Genomic DNA, 18,116 nt, shown 5'->3' on the forward strand with positions numbered 1-18,116 from the left:
TGTGCCGGCTTCGCAGGGAGCCTTCTCTGCAAGCGACTTGGCAGACATGGGGATTGCAACCCCACCCCTAAATATCGGCGTCTGTTTTTGTGAGAAGTGTAGCAATTAAAAGGAAGTGTTGAAAACCATGGAGTGTTCACCGGTAAGATTGTACAAACCAGAATGGCAGAAGCACTGCAAAATTATTTTTGGATTTGCTAGAGTAGCTTTTAGTTATCTGACTTCATTACCAGGCTTTGGCAGTTTCTTTGGATTGGGGGCTTTGGTGTGTAAGAGGAATATGGTCAGAATTACTTTTAAGCATTTATGGGTTAAAACTTTTAAATGAAGTTCTTTTTGCTGATGTAGTATAAAATATCGTGGGAAGGGGGCAGAGAATGATCCTTATTAATTTAAGTGTAAGAAAGAGCTGTTCCACACTAGTAAATATTAAAAAAAGAAACACGCGCTGCCAGAACATACCTATTTGATATCATCAGGTCAAATACTTAAAGGGAAAGCCGCCGCCTTCCCTCTCCAAAGTTTTACGAAATAGCCTCCATCAAAAGTAACCAACATTTTTGTGCTAATCAGTAGATTAGTTGGCACGCTGTGCTAGTCAGTCAGTCTTTCATTAATTGGGTAGCAGTGTAAAGATAAAAATCTCTCTGGATTGTTTGTGTTCCTCATCAGTTACTTTGATGGTAGGTTTTTGTTTTGTTTTGTGGTTGGTTTTTTTTCGTTTGTTCGCTTGGTTTGTTTTGTTTTAAAATGAGGTGCTGTGTTAGTTCATTAAATGGAGTCCCCAGATCGATGGCATGAATGCAAGAAAGTTTACTTAAACATAAATCTACATGATTCAATACTATAATTTAAGACTTTATTCATAAACTTCAGTATGCACAGACATAAACTTAACGGCGGTACAGAAGTTAGCAAACACTTTGCTACCAGTGTGCCAGCAGCGTTACTGTAACAATCCCTCCATGATTCTCTATTAAAGTGACTGAATCCTTCTGCGTACTGTTCCCGTAGTAGCCTGGCACTTCTGGTGCGCCCCCCTCCCCCGACTCTGGCATCTTGATCAACCTGTAAAAAAAATCATTAAAGGCAGCGGGAAGAACATGAGGATTTTGCTGGAAAGGATGAACTAAAATTTCAACTTTCTTACTCCCTTCTGCTTCCACCCCATCTTCCCAGGTTCTCTATTCCAATTTGGAAGTAATACGTCTAGTTTCAACTTTGCAAATAACCCCAGAGTATTTACTTTTGGTGCGAATCCTCCTGCACCAGCAGCACCGGCACAACCTTCTGGCTCTTCAGGATTTTCATTCAGCCAGTCTCCAGCATTTACAGTGGGGTAAGAGACCATATCAGAATTTCACTTGAGCTTCAGGTAGTGTTGGTGGACCGTGTTCAGCCTCTGCCGCTGTTAAATCACGAGATGTTCAGATGAACCTTGGAGTCTGAAACTAAAGTGGGCGGCCTTCCTTGTATTAGCCTGACTGGCTAACTGAGCAGTGGTACCTTTAACAGAGCCTAGTTGTCAGAAATATCAACGTAGGTGCAGTTGTCTTGTTCTTTAAAGGTAAAGCCTGTATCTAGCCATTGTGCTGCTACTTGCCTTCTGAATAAGAGAGAACTAATTGCTTTTGGTTTCTGGAACTCTCTTCCTCCCGTTCATCATATGCCATTTGTTGCCAGCTGGCAACTAGCGAGATGAAACTATGAAACAGTTGTTCTGGAATTATCTACTCAGTGCTGCTACTGAATTTTCAGCTACACTGTCCTAAACTCTGCACTACTGATTTCTTTTGATAGGACTAATGGGAAAAATGTTTTCTCTGCCTCTGGATCTTCAGTTTCTGGTCGGAAGATAAAGACTGCAGTTAGACGTAGAAAATAAACACCCGACTGGTAAAGGAACTTTCGAAGCAGCTGCTACCCTGCGTTGTTCAGTTGTTGGGATCGTACCTCGTGCTGGGTTAGCTGAAGTCAGATCTGCCTAAAGGAATAGAAAACTCTGCTGCCCTTCCCTTCCCCTCCCTCTCCCTGGTTAGATATTTTTGGGGTAACGAATAGAGTTGGCGACGGGGCCGTTCTCAAGCAAAACTATTTTAGACTCCAGCAAGTTACTTCTTTCACTGACTCGGCATGGTCTGGCTGTAGCCGTGAGTAGAGCCTGCACAGTGAATGGCTTGTACAATACCTCCTCATCTGCACCACTATGTGCGCTCATCTGCGTTTACTGACGCCTCGAAATTGTAATTATATCAGCGAGGGATGCTGTATAGAGTAGAGAATGTTGATAATGAATGATTTCTATGCTGAGTTTGTGCTGGTGTATGTGTGAAGTGAGTGAGTTTGGGTGTATTGTGCACTAAAATTTTCTGATAGAGGAAGACTGATTAAAGGACGATCCATGCTAAGGACTTGTTAGATCTGTAGTTCTTCATTTAATAATTATATGCTATTTCTATATTTTCATTCTTACAGCCCTTTATCACGTGTCTCGCCTTTGTTATTTTATTATGAAACATGTGTAAATACAATTTTGTTTCTCTGTACTTTTTTGGCATAACAAATCTGTGAAATTGAAATTTTAATTTTGTGTGTTACGGCCATTTTTGTTTAGTATTGTCTCAGATTTTATGTAAATCCCATTATTCAAAGTTGCCTAAATCCATTTAGAAAATCTTTAAAATTGGGAATTCTTAAAGTAAGTTTATTGGCTTTTCTGATCCATTTTTGTTTGGACCAAAAACCAGTATTGTACAAAGTATTAAGTATATATTTTTATATTTACTGAAATGGACTGTGGTGACTTTGGATAATAAGGAAAAGTTTAATATTAAAGCCATGTTTATTACAGTATAATTAACATGTTAAACCATGGGATAAATGCCATCAATAAAAACTATGAAATATCATCTGGCAGTTTTAACTCTCTGTGAAGGCAGCTGCAGGGATACAAGATGATGTGCTCGGCCCGAGCGATGGCACGTGCTTTCTCCAACCTCTGCTTTTTGTCAGTGACACCCATGCTGGTCTTAGAGGATCTTAAGTTAGTTAGAGGTTCCCTGTTAAGAAGGAGAGTTTTATTATAGACTTAAGCTTGGAGCCATAGCTGGCTGCAGTTAACCTTTATAGAGCTGTTAAAAAAAAAAAAAAAAACACAACCAAAAACATTTCAACCATTCTCACACACACACCCCCCTTCTAACTGAAGAGGAAAAAGTACACCAGACTGTAAATGAGTAATGTGGGGGGTTTCCACTTCTGTAGCGGTTAGGAGCTTCTTAGAGAACAGACATTGTTCTAGTAAAGGAAGAGGAAACGCTCTCATTTGTTTAGGGATCACAGCTGAATTTTTACTAAGCCCACAGCATTCACTTTACAGCTAGAACTGAAACAACCTGCCTAAGTTTCATAAATTTTAAGTGTCTTGAGCTGCAGTGCTGGGTTTTTTGCTAGCACTGCTGCCATTCACCCTAATGCTGCTCAGTACTTGTACAACTGCAGGCACCAGTATTATGAAATGAGATACTTTTCTAACCACAAACTAGACTTGACAGGAAAACAGGGCCTAACCTTTTTTTTTTTCCTGGGAGCCTTACCCATGTAAGAGCTCCAATCCCTAGAACTAGAAAATATTCAGCAACTAGACTTTAAAACCTCACATGTAAGCTGCTCTTCAGTCACATCCTGCCACAGTCACTGTGGAAAGATTATATGCAACTACATGTTTCCAGATGTCTAAATCTGAAAAATGCCCCAAATTTCACTTTTCCTTAGCTCTGTCAGCTGCCAGGTACTCATCCTACCAACAGGAAAAAGCCAAGTCTTCAACACAGCTTGCATAAGAAGCAAACTAAAAGCTCATGCGTACAACAGCATAATGTGTACACACTTCCAGGGACAGGCTGTGTCTTCTTGAATTGTAATTTTTTTTCTTTACCTGCTGTGGAAGGGGTGGTATTTTTCTAGAGAGTAAGAGATGCTTTCCCATATACCAGAGTGGGTAGCAGAAAAAGCAATGCTGCTGGCTAAAATGTTACTGTCTCCCCCCCCCATCTTGAATCCTGATTTCTAGATCACTGCTACAGTAAAGAGAACAAAAGTTCTTCCTGTATTTATACTGAACTTGTAAATAGGCAACACCCACCCTAGAAGGGACTTCAGTTAGCTCTGACAGCTTTCACTTCTGCCAGGCTGACTGCCATGCCTGAACTTTTAACTTCAATGCTTAAGTCAATAGTGTCATTCTTTGAAAGAACAGTTAAGTGATATCTCTGAAGTTCCTTTTCAGCTAAACATCTGCAGGTGGTTGAACAACCTCAGAAGGGTGCTTTATTCAGACCTCCCAAAACATCACTGTAAATGAAGATCAGAACACATACACAAAACATTATGCTAATAAAAAGAACAGCACCTGCCAAACTAAAATATTGCAGCATATTTACACAGTACTGATGATGTTATTTCACCTGAAGACAAGAGAGAGAACCAAGCTCAAACATTTCTACTGCCAACCTCCAAACCTGAAGGCAGGGCAAGACCTTCAGCCACAGAGTGGCATAGTTACACCTAAGGGAGAAACACACAAAAACTGGGCTCTAAAAGAATTCCAAACTACTACTCAGATTTTAATGAAACATTAGCCTTGTTGCTTGTATTCCTTTCCCAAGATACTAATAACATGAGAATAAACAAATTAAAGGTATGTGATCATGCAAAATATTAGGCTTCTTTATTCAGTATTCTGAATATACAATTAGCCAGAATTATAAAGTGAAAATAACCTGTATCTGTACCTTCTGTAGATTTACACCCACAACACACTTCAGTTAATGGTTTCCGCATGCTCCTGAAACACATTCAGTTGTTTTGCTTGGTATTATATGCAAGAAGTAGACAAGTGCTTTCAATCCAAACAGAAGCAAAAAAGTTACCTTCCATCAGCATGATCTGTACTGTTCACAGCTCCAAAATGATTTACAGACGCCAATTCACTAACACTGCAGTGTAACATACCCTTCCCAGAGAAAAAGCGGCTGTTATTCCACCTCTTCATTAGCTTTGATGTGGAATAAGTGACAATTCTGAAGACAGTCATGCAAAAAAACTTTTCACATCAATGTTGTGATAAAATACTTAAAAGGTGAGGGAATACGAACTGTGAAGCAATAATAAGGGATATGATCAACACTACTCATCTCTTTCTATGCACACAGCAGTTTAATCAATGTGGTTTGCCTTACTGTCTGCAGTTCCCTAAGAGTTTATTCACATGACCTGGGCAACTGCTTGGAAAACAACATGATTTTCTAGTTACCTGCCAACTTCCAAAACTGTAGAAGCGACATTTCTTTTAAGGTGGAGTATTTCTAGGTATCTGCTTTCCACAGACTGACAAACAGAGCTGCTCCTTTCTGCAGTTAATTCAGCCACTTTCTCATCAATCAGAGGTTAATACTTCTGGATTTAATATGTGTTGTTTCCCCCAAACTTCTTTGGCATTTATTAAAACTCCAATACTTTGAAGGTAGCTGCTGGCATCATACCGGAGTAAAACATTTTCTTTAGCTTCTGAATCGATTCCCATTTCATATGGGCAAAAGATTCTGCTAGACACCTCAATTTCAGTTCTGGGGTAGGTCTTTGCTCACTGGGGGTGGGAGGGGATGGTCAGAACCAGTCTGGAAATCTCATCTTTTGGTATCATCTGACTCCATTTCTTCTTACCACAATAGTCCCCGCTACAATATCATAGGCTGTTCTGTTATGCTGGAAAAACAGCAGTGTAATGAATGCAGGAAAAAATGAAGCAATAGAAAAATTCTTGATCAAAGCTCGTATTGTGGACCTGAAATGAGAACAAAACATTCAGTGCCTTATCTACACTCTTCTGCTTCTCTTCGTGCATAGTTTACTTTCAAGTTTAGTGCCTCAGTCTTGCACAGCACAAAAAAAACCCTAATCTATCTCCAGAGTCAGATTATTTTACCAGCTAACCTGAAAAATATTCACAATTGAATAATTGCTACTTTATTCTTAGATCACAGAATCTAACAATAGCTCTTGCAATCTAATGACTGCAAGGGCCACTAGTAACGAAATGGTGCATTTGCTTCCAAATCACAAGCTTTCTACGCTATTAACCTGAAAGCAACATGACCGAGCTAAGAGCACTTACGTTGTCATACTGACATTAGAAGATGGAATGACTAACACACGGCTGGGCGCAATAAGTACAGATGTATCGCATGTCACAACTCGCAGTCCAAGCAAGAATTTCCCTGGGGTTGCTCCACCTGCTCCCCAAATACAGATTATCTGTAAAAGAAAAGTCATTTCAGTTCCACACACCACCATGTTGTTGACTGGTCTAGCAAACTTGGTTATCATCAAAACTACGTGAATGTTACAAGCTTGAACATAACCCAAAATGCCGAAAAGAGGATTTACTTTATAGGCCAATAGTGATATAATTTTTTTTCAGCATTTGTTCTACAGCTAACAACTATTAATTACAGAAGTTAATGTTTATGAGTAGTTACCTCATAGAAGCAGACTAATAACCTGTAGATGAGAGCTACTACCATCATTTTCTGCAAGTCTTCCATGGACGTATCTTCATCTATTTCTTCTATTATGTAATGCATGGCAAATTTAGAGATGTCCCTGTACAAAATAAGATTGAACTTTAAAACCATCCTTTCTCCCAATACCCATGTTTCCCCTTTAATACTAGAATTCACTCCTTCAGTTCTGGTATTAGTACAAGAACAAGAGCTCCTTGGCTTCTTTGAGACTAAGCAAGCCATTAAAATTCAGAACACTAGGCTTCCTTCTGAGCTGCTGCCTAGTTTGTCTTTTTCACTAAGAAAAGATCATTCCTTATTACCACTTTTACAATGGTGCCCCTGGGTAGTGAGCTGCAGAATTGTTCTGGCAACTCTCACACTTCTTGGGAGATAAACAAGATATTCTGTGTGTGATCATCTTAACTCTGTATAAATGGAAGGCGCCCGAGTCCCTTCCTTGCAGGAACTCTCAGGGAAAAAGAGAAGGCAGCACTCTTCTCTATGAATGCAAGCGAACAGTTGCAAGTTGCCCCAAGCAAGCAAGGGAGACCTATCCTCTCCCTTGCATGATCAGGGTTCCTCATTCTCAGTAGTCTTTGCTGCTCACCATACTCTCCTAGAGGCAGGCACATGGGTGTGCAAGAGGAAGTTTTAGGCTTAAATCAATTGAAACCTTTAACAAAGCTATACAAAGCATCAATTTGGAGTCATATTTTCAGAACATAATGTTAAATGTGTAGAGTTTATCTGGTACCTGGAACGGACATACTTGCAACACGTATTTAGGCAAGGACTTTTCACTCACCCATCTAAGTGAGAATTTCTACTCACATAGAATGTGCAGTCCCACTTCTATAAAGCCCGTCTACATTTGTGCTACTTGCCCTCCTCTTTATTCAGACTTAAAGATCAAAAAAGATAAGGAATTAAAAAAATAGTGTGATACAACCTGCATTTCCCTTCAACCCAACCTTGGCCTGAAGTGTCTGTATCAAGCCTGCAAGGACCTGCTTTTGTCATGACAACTCCTCAGCCTAACCTCAAGCACACTGTATCTCTCAAGAAAAAAAATAATCCCAGGACATATCTCTGAAGTTACTGTAAGCAACTTACTGGCTCTTGCAAAAGTAGTAATACTGAATATACTGTAAATTAACTGAAAAAGATTCCCTCTCTTTCCCTTGCCTTCACTACTTTACAGAAGCAATATACATATAGTTGTTCCCCATCTTTCCAGTATTTCATTTTGTATTTCTCAGCCTACTAAAAAACAAGATGGAAATACAATCTGTCAGGTTAGAGTTGGAGGTTTTGGCAACTGAACAGAACTGAGAGTTTGGCATTTTAATTGCATGTTTATCTGAACATCATTTACGTTGACATATTTATTGTTTTGGATTTGATGCTCTTCCACACACTTTTCAAGCAGCAATTTAAGGTGTTTGAAAGGTGTTATCTCTATAGTATCAGTTTACAGTCAGTCAACATTTGGAAGGTTTATAGCAGAAAACTTGGATTCTAAAATGTGTTTGTACAGTAACGGAATTACCGACTATACCAAGCTCTCATCTCCTAATCAGACCGAAATATTTGATTACACCAGCCCAAAGCAGAGGAACTAAATGAACTACGGAATAAAATATCTACAGTAGAAGCAGCAGATAAAGAAACAGTCTTTGAAGTAAATTATTACATCTAAGAACGTGAAATGAAGACTTTCGGTCTAGTGTAGCATTGACACACGCGATGCTTAATCATACTTTTTTAGAAATCCAATTTATGCCCACTAAAGACTGCAGCATGGTAGCACTCCTAGCAATCAGGCTGTATTTTAAGAGTACATACATATCTGATATGCAAGATCTGAAATTTTTTTTTTTGTTGTGGGTTAGCATTGTTTTGGTCACAAATTACAACACAGCACCACAGGAGACGCTATGAAGAAAATTAACTCCATCCCAGCCAGACCCAGTATATTTTAAAAGGCTGTTTAAAAACCAAATTTATTTGTCAATGTTTTTTTCTTTGACATTTTTAGAGGACTTTTTAAAAATCTTGCTATCACCTCCCAAAAATAAGACTGCAGGTCTAATCTATCATTCGTAAGGAGTTTGTGAGCCTGTGAAGACACCTGTATAAATTCTTTGATCGCATCAGCTGACCCAAACCCAGAAGTCTTTAAAAGGAGGTTAACCTAGTGGTGCTTTTTCCTCAACTCTTGACAGTTACTAAGTGCCTTCACATGCATAAGCATAACCTATATACATCACGACACCTCAAAGAGCGTGAAGAGCTTGAAGCTGTATATAATAAAGCTTTAAATTGTTCAACTTACTTTATTCCACTGAGGTGCATAATACTTAAAACAATGGTTGCCTTTATAAAGAACAGAATAAAAAAATCCACCATCTCTGCTATGAACCTGTGTGCCAGCGAAGGGATAATGAACTCCCGACCTGTAACAGAAATAGTTAACATTACTGAGATTTTACTGCACTAACATGAAGTTATCATCCAAACTAAACATTATCACTATTGTCTGAAGAGCATTTCACATTAACCTTGCTGCATGAACATTGTCAAGATCTTGATCGCAGCTCACATCATCTTTGAGAAAACTTCTAAAAGTGTATGAATAAAAAAAAAAATCATCTGAATAGTTTAAATTGAGTTATAAGAACCTTCTTCAATTAAATCAAACTCTTTCAGAACTCTGAGTCCCCTCAATTCCAATTACAGGCAAAATCCTACCCTGCTAAAGAACCAAAGTACATTGAAGATGCATCAGGTTTTGTGTTTTGTCTTTTTTTTTTTCATTTAGAACTGCTTCATAGCAACAGGTTTCAGTAAATCTGACAGTTCAGGTAAAAGGAAAATTAGATCTTAGAACTAACACCACTTTTCTACCACTGAGCAGCAAGGCTTACACACATATCAAGTACCAGCTCTCTAAAACACAGCCTATTGTGTCTCAAGTCAGACTTAAACAGGAGCAGATGATACTAGCCATACCAGGCGTAAACATTCCTATAGATGTCTTTAATAAAAACACAGCATGCTGCCCTACCACTAGCCAGAAAATATAACACATTTCTCCTATTTAACTGGCCAAGTGCAAATGGGGGCAAAATAAGTTACAAGCTTTTGTTGCTAATACTACCTCAGATGATTAAAGCAAAGAAAATATTAAGAGTATCTTTGAAAGTTTCCAAGGAAGATTGTTGCAAAATTATTTCATCTGAACCCATCTACCCCTCTGTATTTCCCAAAGAACAAACATGACTACTCACATGAAAGCAGCAAGGACTCGCATCAGAACTTCATTTAGAAATACCCAAGTAGCACTAGATGTAACTTGTAGAAAACAGTGATGGCGTTTGTTAGTGTTTCTGAGAATGCCAGCCCACACACAGAGGGAAAGGAGAAAAGGAAAGAGAACCATTCCTCTCTCCAATCTCAAAAAAAAAAAAAAAAAAAATCATTGAATTTCACCCAGAATAAGCCTCCGGCTTATTCAGCTGCCAAGGCTGATAATGTCAGTCATGGCTGCCCAAGCTATGCCAACAAAGCTGAAAGCCCACAGTACCTGGGTGCTTGTTAAATGGGGTAAGTATAATCAAGCAGTGATTAGGTAAGAGCAAGTTCCTCTTTAACATACCTCGGTTTATATATCTTTATTTCATACCCATTTCACTGATAACTCTGCACTGATACTATCGAGTAGCACAACTGTTACATAAATAATACTAAAATGGATTCCATTCTCATTGTCAAAGCAAAGTTGTCAACTAAATTCTCATTACAGATTCTTCAGCTAAGGAAGAAGGGAACATTGCCAGTTTCCCCAGTCCCGGCTTAAGCATACAGCGCTGGATAAAAGTGTTCATTTGCTCTGTTAAAAGGAGCACATTCGCTGAAGGTAGTGGCAGTTTGATTTGAATATATTAGACTCAATGACTGAATAAAGAAGCAGCTAAGTGGGGTCAAGAAAATAAGTATTCAGATTGTGTTAAACTCCATTATATTAAGAGGCCTTGGCAACACTTAAGACTCTGGCAGATTTCCATCACAGTGATTTGAGATGTTCCTCATAACAGAAATCCACTATTTTGCCAGGGGTTACTATTTGTATGGCAGGGACAGCCAATTGCAACATAGGTCCATCTCAGCTCAAAGTCTAAGACCTTACATGAAGCTACCAATAAAGCTGGGTTTGCACCAGTCAGCCAGGCAGGGCAGCCAAGGCTTGGACACACTTTTTGCTCTGCTGTTCCCAGCAGAAGAGCAGTAATCTCCTGCAGGAAGGCAGGGAGGGGCGAAGAGAGGAGGTGTCTTAAATCATTACGATCGTCCACAAAAAGCCTGCTACTGCCCAGAATGCTGTTAATATTGGTGCTCTAACACACACCCACAGGCAGATTGAACTGGAAAAGGCAGTTACCCATTCCACTTTCTGACATCCCAGTTTAAAACCTGCAACATTAACATAAGCTGTCACTTATTTCAGCTTAGGTAAGCACACCAGGCTGTAAACTGTAGTGACGTAGGGATGGATACATGACCTGCCCTGCCAAGCCTGCTGTGTGGACAATAATCTGCAGCAGAAAAGAAGGAGCTGTAATCACTTTAGCTGTTCCAAATACATCCATTTGCAATCTGCAGCCAAAGCACCAGCACAACTGTCTTTGTTTATATTTGTATCACTATATCACATACAGAGTTCCCTTAAGAAGGCTGGGTGTTGCCAGAGTATTTAGCATTCAGAATAGCCACATTCAGCAGTATCACGCGCTATTTGTGCCATAAACTACCTTTAGCATATGGAATTCCTGGAGACCTAGGTGAAAATCCAAGAATCATTTCAGCCTAGCCTTTGTCCACACCCTCTTCTTCAATGACTGTCAATAACTGTTCATAAGGAATGTGTAACTCAGTATCAGGGCACAATTAAAGAAAACACTACTTTGTGTTCCAAGCTTGTTTAAACAACATCTGCTTCAAACCACAAGAAAGAAGCAAGCTCAGAAGCTAGATTCCCTTCCCTTCAAAAGAAAGAAAAAGCAACTGAAAACGTTCTCACCTCACACCCAGCCACTAAGCTTACAAATAATGTTAGAGACCAGTAATGCTGTACTTTCCCCTACAGAAAGAAAGGAGACCTGGCTCTTATCCAGAAATCTTTAGCACTGTTCTGCTCCATGGTTTTCTACTGTTGCTCCAGCTGGTACCAAACATTCAGGGAACCTCACCCAGGCGCTCCTCGACTTGGTAAGAAATGTTTGTGCGCTCTAAGTTTTACCTCTGACCTGACGAGAGCAAACCTGTCTCAGCCTCGAACAAATATAAACAGAAGCCCTGCTATGCACGGGTCTTCAATGTTTACAGCCATAACAGACTTCCGTTTATCTCAGGTCCTGCCACTAGCTTGTTGAACATAAGCATGTTTTTACTTCTCCACTTTAATTTCATAAAATTATTTTATTTGAGCACCGAGAGCCCACTAAAACCGATAAAGTTAGTTTAGATTTCATCGTCCAAACAGGCAGCTTATAAAGCTAGATGCATTAACAGCCCGTGACCACAAGAAAAGCAGAACAGGCTCCTTCACAGCCATGAAAACATCTTAAAAGCAGTAAGGCCGCGCACACAAGTCAGTCATCTCAAACCTGCTTACGGATTAAGTTCGGGATTTACAAACCCGGCATCTGGGCTGTCACCTTTTACAAGCCACGGCTACACGCCCGGGGCAGAAGCGCAGCGACCCCGCGGTCGCAAAACCCCCAGCTTCCTTCTCGAGGTGCCGCTTCCCAGAAGGGCGGCGGGGCCCCCGCGGCCCGAAGACGCTGCGGGCAGCGGGGCCGGCGGCACTGGCGGCGGGGGGTACGCGGGCACGCCCCGGGCCCCGGCCCGCCCGGCGGGCGGCGGCTCTCCGGGACCTGCCAAGGGCTCTCCTTCTCCCCACACGAAGCGTCCCCGCCCGCCCCCACTCACCCGCCGGCCGGCCCGTCTCCCTGGGGGTGCCGCTGGTGCCGGCGGCGCTGCCGGAGGCCGCCCTGGGCAGGGGGCCCAACCTGCCCGCCGCTCCGGGCCAAGCGGGGGCTGAGGCGGCGGAGGCCGCTGCTGGGGCGGCGGCGGCGCGGGGCCCCGGCCCGGTGGTGGCCGTGTGGGCCGGCGCCGGAGGGAAGAGGTAGAAGGGGCTGCAGTAGGCGGCGGCGGCCGGCGGCGGGGACGGAAGGTCCGGCGGCGCGGCGAGGCGAGGGGCTCCGGCGGCGGCGGCGGCGGCGGCGGCGGCAGCGGAGGCGGCGGCGGCAGCGGAGGCGGCGGCAGAGGCAGCGAGGAGGGCGGGCAGGGATGCCTGCCCGCCCAGGTACCCGCAGTACGAGTCCCAGAGCCACTGGTGCACACGCCGCGCGTACTCCGCCGCGCTCAGCGGCTTCGCCCCGCCGCCCTCGTCCCCGCCGCCCGCCGGAGGGGAGCACGGCAGTGACGAGGCGGCGGCGGACTCCCCTCCAGCGACGCTGTCGCCGTTCCTCTCGCTGTCGTCCCCCGCCATCGCTGCCGCCCCGCCGCCGGTCCGGCCCGCGCCAGGCTCCGCCATCTCCTCCCTCCCCGCTGACACTGAGTGCCTTCCCTCATCGCGCATGCGCTGGGGAGGCGCCTCGCCTCTCCCACTTACCGCGGCGGAGCGGGGGGGAAACCGGACAAACACCGGGCGGAGTTCGTCGGGCATCCGGCCTGACGGGGAGCGTACCACTCTGAGGCGAACCCTTTCCTGCCGTTGCGCCAGGAAAGAACGAGGCTTCCTCACCACCACCACCACGCCCCCCGCAGTAAGATGGTATCGCCTCGCGGGGAGGCTAGGACGCGGTCTGCCTGGGGCGGTTCCAAGCGCGCAAAGGGGGTGGGGAGGGAGAAAAAGAAGGCCGCCGATCGCTGTGTGCGCAGTGCAGCAGCGTGCGTATAGAGGGCACGTCACTTTTCCTTAGCGTAAACAGCAGGGTTCCCCCGCCCCCGGTTCCTGCCGCCGCCCGGCGGCAGGGCGGGAAGCTGCCGCCCTCTCAGCGGGGCGGCCGCCGGCGGGGGAGGGGGTAGGCGTCCCTCGCCGCCCGGTGTCGCGGGCGGGCGGCAGCTGTGAGAGCTGGCCGCGGGCGGTGGGGTTGCTTGCGGCTGCACGTTGTGTCATAGCGTGGAAAGGGAGCCTCCATCTTCTGTGCGGGCCGCCGACTGCCTCACGCTGCCCGCCCGGTGCGCTTGGCGGGGCGCGCTGCGGGGCCGGAGCGCGAACTTCCCTCTCTCCCTGTCCCTTCAGCTGGCTTCCGGGTTTGGGCCAGGTCAGAGGTACATTACTCTTCTTGGGCTGTAGTAGATGAGGTCATAAATCCAAACTGAGGAATAAAAATTACCTGTCCTCCCGCCTGGGATTGCCGCTGTTGTTCCTGACCTCTAGCCACCTCCTAAACACTCGCTTCGCTATTAGGACGTGGGTTGAAATTGTTCAGGGACAGAAAAGGTGTTAAACTGTTCCTGTGTACTTCTACAGTTTGATTTTGTTGTCTAAATATCCCTTTTTTTCCACCTCCCCTTTTTCGTCGTTTCCTCTGTCACATTCATGTTCTTCCTCTGCAAAAATGCTGAACAAAGAACCGGGAGCCCTACAGCAAGTTTGAACACAGTTCTCCAAATTAATTTTTAATATTTAAGGTTCCCGTGTACTCTTAAGCATCTCAGCCAGACCACAAGCTCCATAAAACAGAGGTGTTAACATAACTCCGTACTGAATGAACTGGTAACGTATACTATAAACATGGAACACTTCCCATTTTTAACACAGCAAACAGCACAGCTGAAAAAAACAGAAGTTCATCCCTCTTTCTGTTAGATTAAAACAAATACGTTATTTTCCAATGTAACCCCAGCTCATTTAAAAACTGAAGTAGTTTCTGAGGTGCGAGTCTCTCACGTAGACAAGCTGAGGTGAATTGACAAAAGTGTTCGGCAAATAACCCACACCACCGTAGCTAAATGCAGTTACGTTAGGTGCTGGCACTCATTATGTAGACACAGTTTTAATTACACAGGCATGTGTTTTGTAACAGACCTGGGTGAAATAAATATGGGCAAATGATTTGAAATGATTTGAAATGAAGAATCAAAGAAAGACAGGAAAGAAGGTAGACAATTGATAGAAGAAAACATGGTCTTAAACCAGCTATTGACTCCTAATAGAAAAACTGGCTAGGACAACTGACTGACAGTAAAAGTAGCGTAACAGAGCTTCTTCCTTTATAGTATTTCACACTTCATCAGCTACAATCTATCAATCTATTTCATTTCTTTTAATTGGATTTTCACCACAAACACTTCAGGACCAAACAGTGTCAGGCTTTTTTTTTTTTTTTTTTTTTGTGCTTGTGTTTGTGTGTTAGTGCAGCCACAGGTTTTGCAAGCCAGATCAGATCTTAAGATACAATGTCAAGAAGTCACAGGGTTGTATAATGCTGCCAGTCACATGTAAATTTTAGGGCCACCAGCAGCATCACGTAGACGTAACCGCTCTGCAATTATGCTGGATACTCGAGGTGAACCTGAATCACCCAGGGCAGAGAGAAGGGGAGTAACAGGTGACAGAGACAATGTAACATTTCTTCATTCCCAAATTCTTCCATCATCAGTTTTTCATTCTTCTGCCTTATAAAAATAAACTACAAAAGACCCACAAATTCTGTAAAGCATTCAGATTGTTCTATTCTGTGATGCATATGGTAAAGAGATTCTGCAACCACAGTGCTTGCCAGTGGCGGGGAGCTCACAGCTTAGGCTTTTGGTGACAAAGGGGCTTGTTTCATTGCTGTGCTAGATTGCCACACATGCTATGGGAGTATTTATAATCTTCTGCAGCGTTGATTTCTCCCTACTTTACTTTGCTTTCTCTTGTCAGCAGAGTCAGAAAGGGAGATAATATTGGGTAGTTCATTGTACCAGTTGATGAAATTAAGTGGTTGAAGGCCTTGACAGTTAAATATCCTCATTAGAAATGAGATTTAGGCAAGAGGAAATGTTTTGAACTAGATCAAAAGAGGGAGGCAGGCACCTAAAAGCTGATAGTGCAATAGTTAATTTTTAAGGGAAATCTGGAATCCCATCTTATGCTCTTTAAGTATAGGTAATGCTGAAAAGCCCGATCTGTTGCTCCTGAGTAGGGAATCTTTTATAGTCAATAGGAAGTAGTAGAGCACTGGTCCGCGGTAAATCTAGCCGTTCAGAGGTACAGATATGTATCTTTGCTCATTTTTGATACTCATTCTAGTGCCTTGTTTTCAAGGCAGGGTTTTAAACAGTTTTTAAAAACAAAGAATTGCTGAAGCTTTCGTCTGGGTATACGAAACTGAAGTTCAATTCCTTCCTTTGCTTGGGGGATGCAGATCACATCTCCTGCATCATGCTGAAGTGTTCTAATAATAGCATCTCTTTTAAAGAGTCCTTGGATGAGAGTTGTTGGACATTAATCAGCAGCAACCTCTTGTCATTGCAAAGTGGTTAATTATTGTTGTGCCCAGCAGCCTACATACACTCATGCTATTTAGACATTTGCATCAAGTATCTATGTTCATGTGCAGAGTGAAATGAAATGCAAATGTTGGTCAAAAAGATTCTTCATTACAGAAACATACAGACTAAGATGCCAAAGGGTGAGATACTTCACCCCTTGTTGTGGCAAGCAGCCAGGTACACAACATGAAACTTGAGCCAAAAACCAAATGCATGCATTTACATAAGTATAAAGTAAAACATTCTATATTTCAGTGTAGAAAAATGGCACAACTGTCTCCCAAATTAAATCAATTTAGCCTTTTACTCTGAAACCGATCTATATCATCCATCTGAGGATTTCGGAGGAGAGGTTGGCTCTAAAAGCTATCATGGTCCACTGAGAGGCATTGTCTTTCTAATAGACGCAACTGCAGGTGTAATACAGACAAAAAACAGAATCCTGGTGCTCACAGCTGATAAAAAGGTCATAGCAAATCAGCTGGGGGAAAAAAAAGGAACTTTTCCAGTGTTATCTTAGGGTACATAGATTTTTAGTACAGTTGCCCGTTTACCAGTACTATCTGCTTTGGGAGTTGTGTGTAAATACTTTTATTTGCCTTTTACCTTGACCTGGTTTGAATGAAGAGTAACCAGAAACCAGCTTTACTCAGGCGCGTGGCACTTGGAAGCCTTACCAGTTACCTAATTCCCTATCACATTCTTTAGTGTTCCCAGAGGGGGAGTATGAGCGTGGCTCCATTGAAGCAGCATTGGAACTAAGGGTCTGGAGAAGAGAATTTGGTGGCCAGTGGTGATCAGGTCGGGTTCTTGGCATGCAGCAAGGCTTAGGGAGCCAGGGTTAAGCCTAGAAGGTCACCACTGAGTTTTGGGTGGTGGAGTAGAGAGTGTTTTCTGTTCTTCTGCAAAGATTTGGCACCCAAAATTATTTTTCAGGACTATTTCCACCATAAACAGTGGGCAGGTTCTTGTTTTCTAGCAGTTCTAATGTTCCTAGGGAAGTGCTATTTATGATTTTTATCTAATGACTGCTTCATATGTCAGGGACCTATTTATAGGCACCTTCTGAGGGCAACAGTTACTGCTGGGCAGTGTTTTCACAGCAGTGGACCCAAATCGCCTCCATTAGGGAAACTGAATCTGTCTTGTATGTTCTTGATGACTGTTCTGCTTGCTAGCATATCATGTAATCGAGTGAACATTACCTCCATTTGCCTGTGAAAAAAGTGGCAGGTGCCACATCTTAGGGGGACCCCAGCTGAACAGCACATCAGGTGAGTGCATTAAGGGTGCATACTGAGTTGAACCCATGAAGGGTTTCAGATGGGCAAATCTTGATCTCTGGGAAAGAAATACAATGCACAGGTTTATAAACATGCATATAGTGCAGTCACGATGAAGGAATGCATGCAGGTGCAGATACAGGTACACTGAGGACTCAGGAAATAGTAAGAACAAGAATGGTTTGTCTGGATAATAACTATGGCACTGGGGAGCCTTAGCAAGTGCCTAATTCCCTAAGACACTGAAAAGATTTCTGGTTTTCAAATGCACATGTGAAATTACTTACCCCTATATATTCATTAGCTCGGTTAAATATTACTTTTGAGTTCAATCAGGTATTTTTTTAAAAAGTCCTTTCAATGGAGATATGCTTAGCGATGTTCAAACGAACAGAATAACAAATTAATCACTCATAACAGGTAGATATTTTTTTCTTCTTCATCTCACTAAAACCTTCTCTTTTTACCAAGATGATAATTTCAAACTAAAATAAATCTTTTAATGTTTTTTTCAGTGACTTTTAGAGTTTCCCAGTGCTTTGACAAACAGCGTGCATGTCTTCTGCAAACACTGCTGTCCAGCATTTCTTAGTGAACAGAGCTCAGGAGGGCCTGGGCCTCAGCTGGTTTCTGCCATCTGGTGGATACATGGAGTCACTACCTCAGTACTTCTAATTTCCACTAATTCTTAGTAACCAATATTCTAAATACCACAGAC

The 18,116-nt window shown here is 42.9% G+C and overlaps 2 protein-coding genes and 1 long non-coding RNA gene across 16 annotated transcripts in view; 2 read left to right on the forward strand and 1 right to left on the reverse strand.

The window, feature by feature from the left end:
- The window catches only part of NUP153 (nucleoporin 153), a 47,348-nt gene extending 44,439 nt beyond the window's left edge, over positions 1-2,909 (forward strand). For all 4 annotated transcript variants that reach the window (XM_064443610.1, XM_064443612.1, XM_064443611.1 and 1 more), the window contains 2 exons: positions 1,180-1,339; positions 1,801-2,909. In XM_064443610.1, the coding sequence (XP_064299680.1) occupies positions 1,180-1,339; positions 1,801-1,885 (245 nt within the window). In that variant the 3' untranslated portion in view covers positions 1,886-2,909. The remainder of the gene's footprint in view (positions 1-1,179; positions 1,340-1,800) is intronic.
- On the reverse strand, positions 846-13,200 carry FAM8A1 (family with sequence similarity 8 member A1). 11 transcript variants are annotated; one of them, XR_010371617.1, is made up of 7 exons: positions 12,558-13,200; positions 8,902-9,022; positions 6,540-6,663; positions 6,176-6,315; positions 5,315-5,845; positions 4,794-4,846; positions 846-3,059 (listed from the first exon to the last, which is right to left on the reverse strand). XR_010371617.1 is itself a non-coding variant. In XM_064443630.1 (5 exons), exons 1-5 carry the CDS (start codon positions 13,162-13,164, stop codon positions 5,701-5,703), a joined length of 1,137 nt encoding a protein of 378 aa, XP_064299700.1. In that variant the 5' UTR covers positions 13,165-13,200; the 3' UTR covers positions 4,703-5,700. The 11 variants fall into 11 exon arrangements, 1 of the variants encoding a protein (XP_064299700.1); XR_010371616.1 differs by having other exon boundaries at positions 846-4,566; XR_010371614.1 differs by having other exon boundaries at positions 4,932-5,845.
- LOC135312000 (uncharacterized) overlaps positions 13,189-18,116 on the forward strand; it is a 54,929-nt gene continuing 50,001 nt past the window's right edge. The window contains exon 1 of the long non-coding RNA XR_010371619.1: positions 13,189-13,396. This is a non-coding gene — a long non-coding RNA (uncharacterized LOC135312000). The remainder of the gene's footprint in view (positions 13,397-18,116) is intronic.

This window comes from Phalacrocorax carbo, chromosome 2, assembly GCF_963921805.1.
Source record: "Phalacrocorax carbo chromosome 2, bPhaCar2.1, whole genome shotgun sequence".
NCBI lineage: Eukaryota > Metazoa > Chordata > Aves > Suliformes > Phalacrocoracidae > Phalacrocorax > Phalacrocorax carbo.